The sequence below is a fragment of the Rhyacophila brunnea genome, unplaced genomic scaffold (genome assembly GCF_057557595.1).
Source record: "Rhyacophila brunnea isolate RB1 unplaced genomic scaffold, BYU_Rbru_1.0 scaffold_17, whole genome shotgun sequence".
Classification (NCBI taxonomy): domain Eukaryota; kingdom Metazoa; phylum Arthropoda; class Insecta; order Trichoptera; family Rhyacophilidae; genus Rhyacophila; species Rhyacophila brunnea.
The window spans coordinates 28,708,344-28,722,496 of NW_028232827.1; the positions used below are offsets into that span (position 1 = coordinate 28,708,344).

At 34.3% G+C, this 14,153-nt stretch overlaps 1 protein-coding gene across 3 annotated transcripts in view; it reads left to right on the forward strand.

Annotated features, from left to right (window-relative positions):
- Positions 1 to 14,153, forward strand: part of tay (tay bridge kinase) — a 975,197-nt gene that overhangs the window by 308,056 nt on the left and 652,988 nt on the right. For all 3 annotated transcript variants that reach the window (XM_085944584.1, XM_085944583.1, XM_085944585.1), the window contains exon 2: positions 10,789 to 10,941. In XM_085944584.1, coding sequence (XP_085800710.1) covers positions 10,789 to 10,941 — 153 coding nt within the window. The remainder of the gene's footprint in view (positions 1 to 10,788; positions 10,942 to 14,153) is intronic.

The window sequence follows — 14,153 nt, forward strand, 5'->3', positions numbered from 1 at the left end:
CTAATTCTATTTGTCAAAGTGAACATGTATTCCGACCGTATTTATCCTTTTAGCTGTGTAGCCTTAAATTTCGCCAAACGTTGTGTGTGTATACAAATCTCATCAACCGCACACTGGCGAGCTTTCAGGCGTCCCGGCGCTCTATCTCGCCCCGACGCCTTTTGAGCGGGCGTCGTCGCTCATTGCCTTCGCGATTTCCGGGCGAAAGAGAGCGAGTTATTTCCACAAAGGAAGCAAAATGTTACGGCAACATAATCTGTTCGGCTAACTGACATAATGTTGCCCGTTATGTTTTATTGCGCGTTGGGTTTATTTTGATGTCACTGTTGTTTCTGTCCGTCGGTGAAAGTTTTAAATTGGTTTTCTGACTCTTCTCTACTGTTTTGTGTTGACTTTTCAAATTATTTTGATTGATACGTTAGTAAATTGCTTCGAACATTTACATTTCGAGATTCTCTTGTTAAAATGCAGGTATTTACACAATCAATCTTTACTTGAGATATTATGATTGATGGCATAACTGACAGGAGAACCTAAATAATAATTGAAGGCAACGTGTTTTAGATTATTTTTGATTCAAATAATGTGGTGGCGCTTTTAGCAGTGGACTGTATAATTTTAAGGTGATGGTGGATGGTGAATTACGGATGAAAACATAATATGTACCTCACTAGCTTTGTTGTGTCCACGTGAAACTTGAAAACGATAATCGTAAGGGTGAATATCCACTTAGTGTTACGAATAAAAAGCGACTGTGACATATTAAGCATTTTAAAATATTATATTATAATGCCTATTATAAAGACAGTATTCTTTCTAAGCTAAACATGGTAGACATTTATAATCAACCAAAAGTTTACAAATCCTCCTGTAAAATAGCATTTTAGTTAATTCGCCCTTTTTACAAAACACCGACTTAATGTAGTCTCAGATCTAGACTGACGGCTCTGTTGCCAAGAAAGCTTATCATTTTAAGAAAAACACCTGTTTGTCATCTTAATTCTTATTTTAATTAACCCTTTGGTAGTAGATGATGAGGTGGAGATAAAGGTCGTTATTGCTTGGTTGTTGTTTAGATGGAGTTTATTCGTTGTTACAAGAATACACTACATACAATAATAAGGATTGTAACGTGAGCTTATAGTCGCGTGTGATCAAGAGATTGATTATATTAATGAATTGAGAGACTTGATTCGAGTGGCTTCTTGACGATAGTAGTGCGTCGCGTGACGGACTCGATAAGTTGAGTGAGGATTCATGCATTGTCCATTCAATTTATACAAATGCAGTACATATATTACAAGAGATATTGTCGCAATTAACAAATCAAAACAGACCCTACTGATCTAGTTATGATTGAGGAAATGCTGACGAGTATTATCCCTCCATATTTTATTACGATAACAAAACATACATACTAAAATGTGTCACTCATTTAATACTGGAATGATTGCTAATTAATTAATTTTTGCACATACTTCTGGTATCGTGGGATGTTGTGTAATTAATTGCTCTTTGGTTTTTATTTGTATCTATTCATTATAACATTCTATTTGATACCATTTTATTATCCAACTTTACGACTCTTTGTGTAAAACTTATCCGGCGACTAAGTACTCTTTTACAGTCTATCCGGGCTATAGTTTTCAAGCTGTCATCGCTACATTTGCCTCTGAAGCGTAAACATATTTCGCGTTCCTCAAATTGCTTTAGTGTCGCTCCCCAGTGGCATTACTTTCAGCGTGGCGCAGTAAAATGTGTGTTTATATGCAAAAACTTTCACATTTCATTCTCTCTGCGTTCAGTGTTATTCTTAGTATTGCCGAGTATAAACACTCCGGTATATCACATTGAGTTGGCGATAAGTGAATGTTATTTTCGCTTCTCGTGTATTACGGCTTTTATCTTTGTCATTATTCCGGATCTGAAATACAAAACCATATCAAGCCTCTTTAAAAACTTACTCAATTAATTAAAATCTCGGTGAAAGCATCGAACAGGGCAGTTCTGTGGCCTCAACATGCTAGTGGCGATGATTCCTAAATAAACAATTATTGTCAGTTGCGAAGATTTAATAGCAATCGATTATTTTATATTATGTAACGTTTAAATCATTTAACTACGAAAATGTATTAACTTTAAGTACCTAATTTGTGTTAGAAATAATCGAAATTTATATTTATTTGTTGGACTATGCGAATTAGTAACTGACATCTTGAATACAATCTGGATTATTCAAGCCCATCGCTTACCCTCTTTCCGACAAGCACAATTTAACTATATATTTAATTTAACTCAATTTAACTATAGCAACATATTTATCGGATTAATCTTGCCAATAACCAGAAAAAATAAATATATATCGGCGGCTCTAATGGTGTAGTGCGTAAGGCGCAGGCACTCCATTCGGGAGCTCTGTATTCGACCCGATGAGGACACAATATATTTATGTGATTTTCTCAAAGCCTGGTTGTTTGTGATTTTTCAAAATTAGTAACAACCACCTTGTACGAAACAACAAGGACATGGTTATTAATAATTTAAAAAATAATATAATATATATATAAGTACCTACATGTACTTTCAATCACAACATTCAGATGAAGGGCGGAAAGAATATAATACTGTCCTTGAAATCAACTTTAATATAAGTAGATACCTATCATTAATTATTGTTTTAGTTCTTTTTGCTGTATAATGTATCTAGGTGTTGGTCACAGGATCAGAGGATAGCCCAGGGATGTTTGTCAGTATTTTTGCTTAACCTTTTTCATGACAGTATCCCCTGTCATAGGCCAGGAGATTTAACAACGAAAATTGTTTCTAATTTACGTTTTCATATTTTATATAAAATTATTATAAATAATTCGTCATACATACTTTAATAACGAAGATGATAGATGATGAATCGCCGTCATAAATCTACTATTATTTTGAAATTGAATCCTGCTTTTCGCGTAATCCGTGTAATCATTTGTTATTATATTTTCTTTTGCCATAAAGCTTAAAGGAGCTTTTATGTTTATTATTTTATTATTCAATCCGATACTAGTGCTGTCTCGGTATTGAATGTTTCCATCGATAAATTCCAGGTATTTATTTTATTTCTCTCGGTTTTATTACTCTTTTCTTTGTCGTACTTATTTGAAAACACGAGCTTTACAATGGCGCACTCCATTTCATGGAGTGATTCCACCAGTGCCACTGCAAAATTTTAAATTACATTTCTTAAAATGATATTTTAATATTGTAAACAAGGCTTTCTTTAAAATATTATTTTCTAAATGCGCTCGAAGGTTTTCAAATCTTGTGATTGATTTACAATGATCACAAATAGATGTTTAGGATTAAATTGAACGGAATTCTTAGGTTAACGTGTTTTACGACACTTGAATCCAATTGACTGCCCCTCTCCACCGTGAAAAGCTTTATCATTAATGAGATATTTTATTATGCTACTATTAAACTAATTTTATTCTTGTAGGTTTTTCTGCAATATACCTAAATAATATAATAACTCATGATGTTATTCTTTACAAATTGTTAAGTACACGTACCTACTTATAAAATTTTAATATATGTACTAAACTTAGGCACTTTTACCAATATATGACGATTAATAAATATTTCAATAATTGGCTATAAGGAAATTGATTTTTTGAAATGGCAATATTTGACTTTATGGCAATATTTGGCATTATATCGACATCATTGAGAAGTCACTAAGCAGAAGAAATGGCAGTGTGCAGGAGGCCTGAGCAATGCCACTCGGTCAGTGGATAACCTCTGGACAAATGAGGCACTAAACGACAACAGAAACGTCCTAAAACCCGCTGGATAGACGAACTCATAAAGTTCGGTGGATATTAGCGAAGAACTAGAGTCCGAGAAGATAGGAGGGAGCTAGGAGAGGCCTTCTTCCAGCTATGGATCGCCCCCAGCTGATGATATCGTCACATCAATACTAAACTAGATTCTCACTGTTTTGAGGTATGTATAGCTATTGAATATGATTCTACATTTTTCTTTCTCTACAAAATGATACAACTATGTAAGTCAGAAGTCAATGAGAACTGTATTAATTTAGTGTTTGAAAATATTAGATATCTTTAAAACCTTAAATGCATTAAATAAATAAATTATAATAATAATCTACGTACGATTTTCAATTTTTATTTTAAATAATAAGTATAGCCTAGCTAGATTTATGTTCATCAAAGTCAACTGGGAAGAGAGAGCGCTGGACAGAGATTCCTGGAGAAACGTTGTGCAGTCGGCCATGGACCTGAACGGCCCCTAGCGCCAGTTTAATAATAATAATAATAATAAAGTTTAAATATCATTTTCCCAACAGTAACCAAATCAGAGTTATCTAGTTGTAGTATTGAGGTGACGATATATTATGTACATATTTAGGTTATTTTGATTATACATAACTCGATATTCTATGAATCGGGTATATAGGTATTTCGTGTAGGCTGTAGGTACCTATTAAGTTGTATTTCAAAAACTAACCTGCTTAGTTTTCCATTTATCACTTTGAAAATTCTCGACAGTAGATTATAAATTACAATGTCAAATTGATTAATGATTTATTTATTTACAATAAATATTATTAATTCATTTCTCAACTGGCGTGACTCGGCATTCGTACTGTACACATTTTAATTGTTTACAATCATGTAGGTGATTAAATTTAATTGACATGTATGCAATTAATGTTTATGTGAGCTCAATTATTTATGATAAATGATTTATTGTACGATTGAATATTGTTTTGTTGCGCAAAGCTCCTTAGCAATTATTTTAATTGGTTTAACAGTGAAAGTAATAGAGATACTATCAATGATTAATAACACTACAAATATTATCCGATTAGCTAAGATAATACATATTTTAAGCTATGAGGCAATCTGATAATGTTTTTAGTTTGGCCATTTAGGTGTAGGTACCTATTATCATTATAAATACTACATCCTACTTCGCTTTCGCTGTCAACGCAGTCAATCGCAGTGGGTAGAACTTAATTGTAACTCCTTCAAGTTAAAATAGATTTTTTTTGCACCTGAAACTGAATTCAACTTTCCTCGCATATATTTATAAAAAATCGTCAAAAAACACATTTTACATTTATAGTCTGCTAAAAGTTCGTAAAAACTGTCAGCCATTCAAACGTATCTTATATAGCAGTTAGGTGATTGACTTAATACCTTAAATGTATGTGGTAGACAGGTAGACGTAGACTGTATTGTGCAAGGCCTGAACAAAAACGATGCATTAGTGGGAGTGAGAAAGTATTCGGCACCCTTATAATCTCTGCGACACGCATTAGAGTAAGATAAAAGGTTTACAGATGTGTGAGATGATTTGCTGTGGTGTCGCGCCAAATCTTAGTTTGTTGCTTAACTATGTGTCGATAACCTGCGAGTGCGTGTTGCTAAAATTGATATTTTTTGTGTAAAACATAAAGTAAGTGGTAAATATTTTTTTTAATTAAGTAGAAAATATGGTTCTGTGTGTTGTATTAAAATGTGGTAGCCATACTGATAAGCAAGAAGATGGTATTACGTTTCATAGTAAGTTGATACATGTTCGTGATAATTTATTTGTATATTATTATATATTTTAATATCAGTGACCTAGTGTTTCTTTAAAATAACTTACATTATGGATATCTTTACCTAATGGTTGTATTTTGACCGCTTAAAAATATTATATAACGTAAAAAAATAGAAAATTATATTTTAATTCTGACCGTCTAGTGCGAGCACTTTGGGCGAGTACTAGCGAAATGGTCTATGGTCTCGAACATTTGTGTACGAATGCGTTTGCTCGCCCACAAACCAAACGCACGGCACGCAGCTTCATTTAGCAATGCAATGGGTGGCGTCTAGATTTATCTATAGTCTAAGGTAGTGTGTGTTTTGAAAAGTCAGGTGGAAATGGCTGAATTTGTAAAAAATCTCAATCTTATATTGTTAGTAACCTGTATAAATAACAAAATATGGATTTGAATAGTTTTTTTTTTAATTTAACGTCACAATATGTTGCTTTGTTTCTTTAAATCTCCATATGGTACCTGACGTCTTAAACTACACACTAATTCTTCTTTCTTTTCTTCTTTCACCCTGTCACGTCCCAACATTGGGGCATAGGGCAAGCACAAGTTGGCGCCACTTCCCTCGGTCCATCGCCAACTCCTGCGCCTCCACCAACGACACCAATTACAAGCATAATAATAATATATACTTCATACTTATACCGATGTACCAGTTAAAATTAACTGATACTCCTTTCCGTTTAAAACTAAATAAATTTGACATCGGTGTATTTTATCATAATTTTCGCTATGCATTATCAATAGCAATCCCTCTTAACAAACAATAGAAAAATAAACTTGATCAGTAGATACCAACCCTGAGTAGGGATGTCATACATATCGAAAGAAAAAGTATGATAAGTTGAAAATGTGCTCTGCTAACGAATCAGTCCTGATGATTATTAAATGATATTGAATAAGTATACTAACTATATATTATTGTGTTTTATTTTAATTGCTTAATACAGTTTCCATCGTATCAGAAGTATTGTTATTAAGAGGGGTTTATTTGAATTTACCGACATCCAATAAGTGTTTAATATTCCAAACATAATCTCTGTCATCATTCTTGCCAGTAACATAAAAAAACATCACACGAACTCACACATAATTGAGGGAGGACGATGACTACTGTCCATGTCAAGGCTACACATCTTATACTGTGTGGCATGTCATCAACGACTTCCCAATACTAGAAAAGGAGCGATGGACTCCCAGAACTCTGTGTAGACAACACAATCATCAAAACACTTCACGAAATGCTAAACAACAAAACAAGAACAAAATATTTAATTCAGGCCATAAAGAAAATTAAAGACAAATGGAGGCACATAATTAACTGCACATCAATGTAATTAAAACCCTCTCAACCACCTTGTACGAACAAGTATTGATATGATTATAAAAAACTGTATTTAATAATTTTTGCATCCGTATTTTTAGGTTTAAATTAAATATATCATTTTTATTACATCATCTTTTTCTTATGAAGATAGTATTATTGTCAGTATTATCGACATTCTCCCATGCCACACTCGTTTGGGTAAATGCGACTCGGTAAACCGGCCGGTTAGTATCAGTACTCTACCTATTGCCTATTTTATTAACATTCCGCTGTGCCCTCGGGAATACGTATTATGTGCAATGGATTTATTGCTGCCGTGTCATTACTCGAGTAGCATTGCGTAGACATAGTTAAATCAAGTCAGCTTGCAAAAAAATGAATATATTTAGTAGGTAGGTAATGGACAAATGATATGGCTACCACTTAATTTAATACATGGATCACCAACCCTCGTGTGGTGACCTCCAGGGGTTCGCCAACTAACAAAACACGGTAATAATAGTGAACTACCGTAATGTATAGTCTTAATGGATATTTTAATTTCTCTGTGTGGGATAAATCAATTAAATCTTATTGGGGAAAACTGATTTGACGATAAGTATTCTATGGCGAATTTTTTCTTATATGCTTCATTGTTAATTGCTTACGTAGGTACTTCTGTAATATTTCCACGTTTTACCCGTACTTATAACTGGGTCATGAAACTGATTATGTTATGTATTATGCCAAAAATACTAGGCATCGGTAACTTAATGGACTTACATTGACGATTACCCCATTAATATATTTTTACCATAGACCAAAATGTTCCCTATCTTACCGATAGATACTTTAAAATCATACAAATATAATATATTTCTTATATTACTAATTGTTTTACTTTCCCATATTTTAAACATGGATTGATAGCCCGAAACAACTCTCTGTAGTCTCAATATTATAGAACATGGACCCACATCCTGAAGCGGGCCCCCAGGCTAGAATCTTTGGCGGCCCCTCTACCTATCGCTAAGTATAAAGGCAGTGTGACGCTCTACAGCAGCGTTTTCTAAATGGTGTACGCGTAAAATTAATGTGTATATTTAGTGATTTTTTTGTATATTAGGTAATACATCCATTTGAATTATTTTAATCGAGTATCGATACAAAATTAAAAAAATTATCGTACAACCACATAATTTATAACAATAATACCATTGAAAAAGAATAGCGCCGCAGGCGACTTTTTATCTATTGAAGCATATTTGTGTTGTGTGTTTATTTTACTGATCTGGTCGACTCGCCTCGCCAGGCCCCTCCTGAGTCCGGGCCCCAGTCTAGAGCCCTGTCAGCCCCGCACCTTGTGGTGGCCATGTTTTAGAATTATTAACTGCAATTTAAAACATTTAATGAAATGTGATGATTGCTAATTCAGTATAAATAAAGTGACCTGATTTATGATAGATAATAATTAAATGGAGGTCCTGTATAAAATTTTATTTTAAGGGTATCTTATTGTATAGTATAATGTTTGAGGCTTTCACGGTTGTTTTTTATCGTAGTAGATTTTTGGGTTTCCACCGTGTGTCCTTCTTCCTTCTTTACTCTACGATTCGGGCTCGTTGCAGAGGCGGAACGTTGAGTAAAGAAGGAAGGACACACGGTGGAAACCCAAAAATCTACTACGGTATCTTATTGCATTTTCTCACTATTGAAAATGCTTTTTTATACTTACTAATGTGGGCGTGAGGTCGCATTTACTACAAAATGATGTCCTAAAGACAACCGGTGGCCCTACTTTCAATGTACCTAAAAAAATAGTGTAAAAATAAATTTTATCTTATCATTACAAACGGTAACGATCTTTACAGGTAAGTATGTTGTAAGCACGTATTTAAAGTCCAACACAAGTCTTATCCATACTTGCATTGATATATTTCACAAAACTTGGTCACGACAACATCACCCTTCGCAATATAAAAATGCATAACTTTTTTCACTAAACTCGTTTGTATCTTGTAATTTATTTTTCATGCTTCTCCATATTATGTGCATTTGTGTATACTGTGTATTCTCTCCATTAAATAGTGAGTATCATAATTCTCATTAATGTGTGGAGTTTTTCAGTGGCCATTATCCGGAGCGCGAGATACGTAATGTCATCGCGTAGTTTATTGGTTATTACCTGTCTGCAATCACCAGGTGTTTTTACAGACGCCGAATGGATCGCGGTATCATTATTATTGCGTTGCATGCAATCGAGGCATAACCATTAAGTACTGCTCAGTTTTGCTTTTTATTTGTTTTATATTCGCTACAGATAATATGGAGAACTTTAAATCGTTAATAGTAGTGGTCGCAAATAAAGTTTATGTACTTACACATAACCACGATTCTAGAAGTTCTTATAGAAAGTCTTTAAAATTTAATGACGGACTTATACGTTCCGTATTTGTCGTATTCGAGTAAATCTAATTAAATATAATTTAATAGACAAATATGATACATCGAATCGATCGTCTAGTACAGGCCTGGACAAACTACGGCCCACCTAGTTACTACAAGTATTTATGTGGGGCCCGCGAGCTTTAAAAAAATAAAATTAGAATATACATATAATGCATAGAAGAATTTTTGGATCAACTTACATAATGTGAACAATGATTTTCTATTATGAATATTGAATATCAATAAAAAAAACTCTTTTTCAGCATCACCGATGAACATAATATACAAGTAGTTTTAAGAATCTCACCTACAAAATTAACACCTGAAATTGAAAATTTTTTAAACAATTTCATTTTTCTCATTAAATTATTGGCTATTAGAAAATCATTTATTTTTTATGTTGAAATTCCTCTATCATGATAGTAAAAATAATGTATGTCTATAAATAGTATTTTACTTGCGGCCCGCCGTTCATTTTATATTCCTAATGTTGCCCTTGATCCAAAAAGTTTTCCCAGGCCTGATCTAGTCACTAGTGTGTATTGCTTAATGTTAATGTTTAATCAAAAGCTAATTCAAAAGTTAGCCAGCTAAAATATTGTTATAACTTTTTATGGGAGAAAGTATTATGTGAAGTGTTTAAATTAAAACAAGGGGTTTTTTTATTCCACAATTTATGGATTTATTGATGTTGATAGATGCTTGTGGTTGCATAGCCATCTTTAGATCGATATATCAATATTATCAATTTGAAACAACGCAAGGGCGTCTATATAGTCAGGCCGCGGCACAAAATTTATGATTTCCTATAGTGGTGCTATTTATTGCCTAAATTAGAATGCGATGACATGTCCGCAGTTAATGATAGATAATTCGTTCATTTTAATTGACCTAACCTAACCTAACATTTTTTTTAAATATCAAATATTCAAAACTTTCTACAAACAATTTACCATATTGCATTCGAACTATAAGTAATAACTGTCACTATGATCGAAATTTACAGTTTCATGTTCATTTCTTATTTACTGGGCCTTGTCACAATGTCAATCAATAACCTAAACAATGTAAAATTAATAGAAACTTTTTTAAACCCATTCCATTGTCCATCAAACTGTTTATTTTATTCTACGGATAATTCACTGGTACAATACATAGGTATTTAATATACGTGAAGCACATTCGCGCGAATTTAATAGTTCCATGTTGGGTGTCCCATTTTTTCTAAAAAGATCGCTTCTAGCATGTATATATTCAAGGTATTTTCAAATTATGTATATTCAAGTTAAATATTATTGAATTATCTAAATGAAATATAATCTGTTAGAATTCTTTAGTGTACATTACCATGCATGTTATGCTAAACACCGCATGAGGCAATGTATATTATATTGTAACGATTTTTTCTCTTTTACAGAACGCGATAAAATGCGCGACCGGCCGGCCTATCCTGGGCGTCAAGAGGCTACCAGCCCTCGCCGCTTTGACGTCGGAGGAGAAAGAACTGAGCGCCCCGGCGCCGGCGCCCCCGCCACACAAGATACACATCATACACAACACCCCCGCCCATGTAAGTGTTTTTTCATTTACATTGTATATACAATTTCATGCCCTTGTTTAATAACATTTTGAGAATTTATGTATTATTTTGCTGGTCTTGATCATTTATTTTCTTAATTGAATGAAATAAGTGTTGAATATTTTTTAATATTAAAAAAAAACTTTGATAAGTTTGTACCGATAGAAGATGGCATTTGAAGAAGAATATATATATCCACAGCCGCCCCGCACCACACCCGGTCTTAATCGGGCGTATCACGGGACCCTACATTTGGGTGTAAAGCAGCATTTTTTATAACTGGGAATGTCTCAGAAGCAGTTACCCAAGACTAATGTCGCAATACCCACAAATGTGCGTTGACTGAATTTAGATGACTTTAAGTTAATGTACCCATGTGAGAGATGAGCACGTAGAGGCAATATTAAAAATTGTAGTAAGTAACAAATTAAAGCTAATACAAAACTGTCGAACATTCTAAGTGAAGAGTTCTTCAGGTTGGCAGTTTGACGCTGCAATTTTTTTAAATGCAATAAAATTGGCCTTGTGGGTACCAGGTCGGACGATCCGATGGGCCCTACACCTAGTTGAACCGACTTGAGCAGCTCTTCCATTTCCTTACACATTTTATAGCATTCCCAGAGGAAGTGGTTTGAATCCTGACTTTCTGACAATTTCGTATAAAATCCATGAAAAGCTATTTTACTCACAAACTTAACTGGAAAATATTTTAAAATATATATTTGCCACGCGAAACGATCACGTTATCATTTTCACCTGTCGGAAAATTTTCTGGCGTCGGAAATATTTTTTGCAATGCAGCGAGGGCGCCGCGACGCTTGGCAAAGTAGAGTGCACGATGTAATTTTATTCCGACGCTTTACGTTCGGCATTAGGGTGTGTTTTGGCGTCGTGAGAGGGCGCATGGTGGCAGTTGCAGGCTTCTGACTCCTTGCACCCTGGGCGTACTCGCTCCGTGCATTTTCCGTCCCTTAACAAGGCTATTGCGGAGACTATCTGTAGCGATGCTTCGCGTTGTGATTTTACGTCTACCTATTTTATTTCAACCACCGTTATATTCTATTCCATGTCTCGTATTCAAATGATTTCGGTATCCTTAAACTATCATAACATTAATAATATTTGTATTGCGTTTACTTTGAATGCTCGCAAAACATTATTATAACGCGGCTGATTTTGAAAAAAAATCTTTAAACTTGTATGACTGTCATCGGATTCCCAGGTCTTAATTATAATATTATTTATTAAATATTCATTTTTCACGTACAATCTGTACATATATATATACATAACTTGGTTTCGTAATGTTATGAGATAGCGGATCTGCAATTTCATAACAATCATTACGAATTAATATTACTTATTTCATCATAATTTCAAAATATTATTTCATAGTGTTCTATAAATACCGGGTCAGAATCGATTGGACATCTCACTCGATTACAAGTTTCCTTCAAAGACACATCGCACCGAACTACCGTTATATTTATTATATTCCATCGATTGTATCATTGTAGTTATTTGAAACAGTACATAAAATCTTGCCTCCTCCATCATCGTGAACAACAGATACCTATCTTCTACCGAACGAAAAGAATACCACATGTATAACAGAATTCAACACTTGTCTCAAAAACGAAAACCATTCTCCCGTGTGAGCTTGAACCACCAACCTTTCAATCAGCAGTCGGATGCTTAATCACTTAGCTATGGTTAGCTAGGTTCATACCCGTATTGGCGAAATTATTTTCTGTTTTACTTTTTATGTACGAGGGTGGGTCAATAAGTCCTTAGAAAAGCCGACAGGTGGCGCGACTAGTACTGTAAGCGGTTTGTTTTCATGCAGCGGCACTACCGATTCAGTATGCTGCGAAGTTTCAATCAGATTGGTCGGGTTGTTGTGTGTTTCTCGTACATTTATAAAAAAAAAATTGCTTGTGGAAAATGGAAAAATGGAGAAAATTGAGTATAGAGCTGTTATTAAACATTTTAATATAAAAGGGTTAACAGCAAAGGAAATAAAAAATGAGTTGGATTTAGTTCACGGCATATCTGCTCCTTCACTTGCAACTATTTATAACTGGTTAAATGAATTTAAACGTGGTCGTACATCAACAAAGGATGAACCACGCTCAGGACGTCCTGTAGAGGTGACTACACCAGAAATGATCAATAAAATCCACGATATGGTGTTAAGTGACCGAAGATTAAAGTTGAGTAAGATAATTGAGGTTACAGGGATCTCAAAAGGTAGCGTCATTTCTATTTTACATGACAAATTGTGCATGAAAAAAGTTTCTGCAAGATGGGTGCCGCGTTTGCTCACAGTCGACAATAAACGCAATAGGGTGGTGGCCTCTAAAGCCCTGTTGTCGCTCATGCAACGCAATCCGGATGAATTTTTTCGTCGCTTTGTGACTGTAGATGAAACATGGATACACCACTATACTCCCGAGACGAAAGAACAGTCAAAGCAGTGGATTGCGAAAGGCGAACCATGTCCAAAGAAGGCGAAAACCGTAAAATCAGCTGGTAAGGTTATGGCTACTGTATTTTGGGATGCACGTGGAATTATTTTCGTTGACTATTTGGAAAAAGGAAAAACAATAACAGGGGATTATTATGCATTTTTATTGGACCAGCTAAAAAACGAAATTGAAGAAAAACGACCTCATTTAAACAGGAAAAAAATCCTCTTTCATCAGGACAATGCCCGTGTTCACACATGTTTACGATCAATGGCTAAAATTGAAGAATTGAAGTTCGAATTGGTCGACCACCCACCGTATTCGCCAGATTTAGCCCCCAGTGACTTTTTCCTTTTCCCAAACATAAAAAAATGGCTAAGTGGACAACGTTTTTTTTCAAATGAAGAAGTCATCGATCGGACAAATGCTTATTTTGAGAAACGCCTAACCAAGTGTATTGAGCTCCAAGGAGATTATGTTGAGAAATAAAAAAAAATACAAAAATAAAAACTGTTTTAATGCTTTTTTCTAAGGAATTATTGACCCACCCTCGTATTATGAAAAAAATACTTACAAGTTTTAAATCATAAGTGGGCAATATATGCGCTAGAAAATTCATTAGTATAGTAAAATAATTAGTATGGTATAAATGATTGCTGTACTTATTTTTAACCCATTACACTCCAACGTGACATATTATCCTATTACAAGAAACACTCCGCAAAACGGAGATTA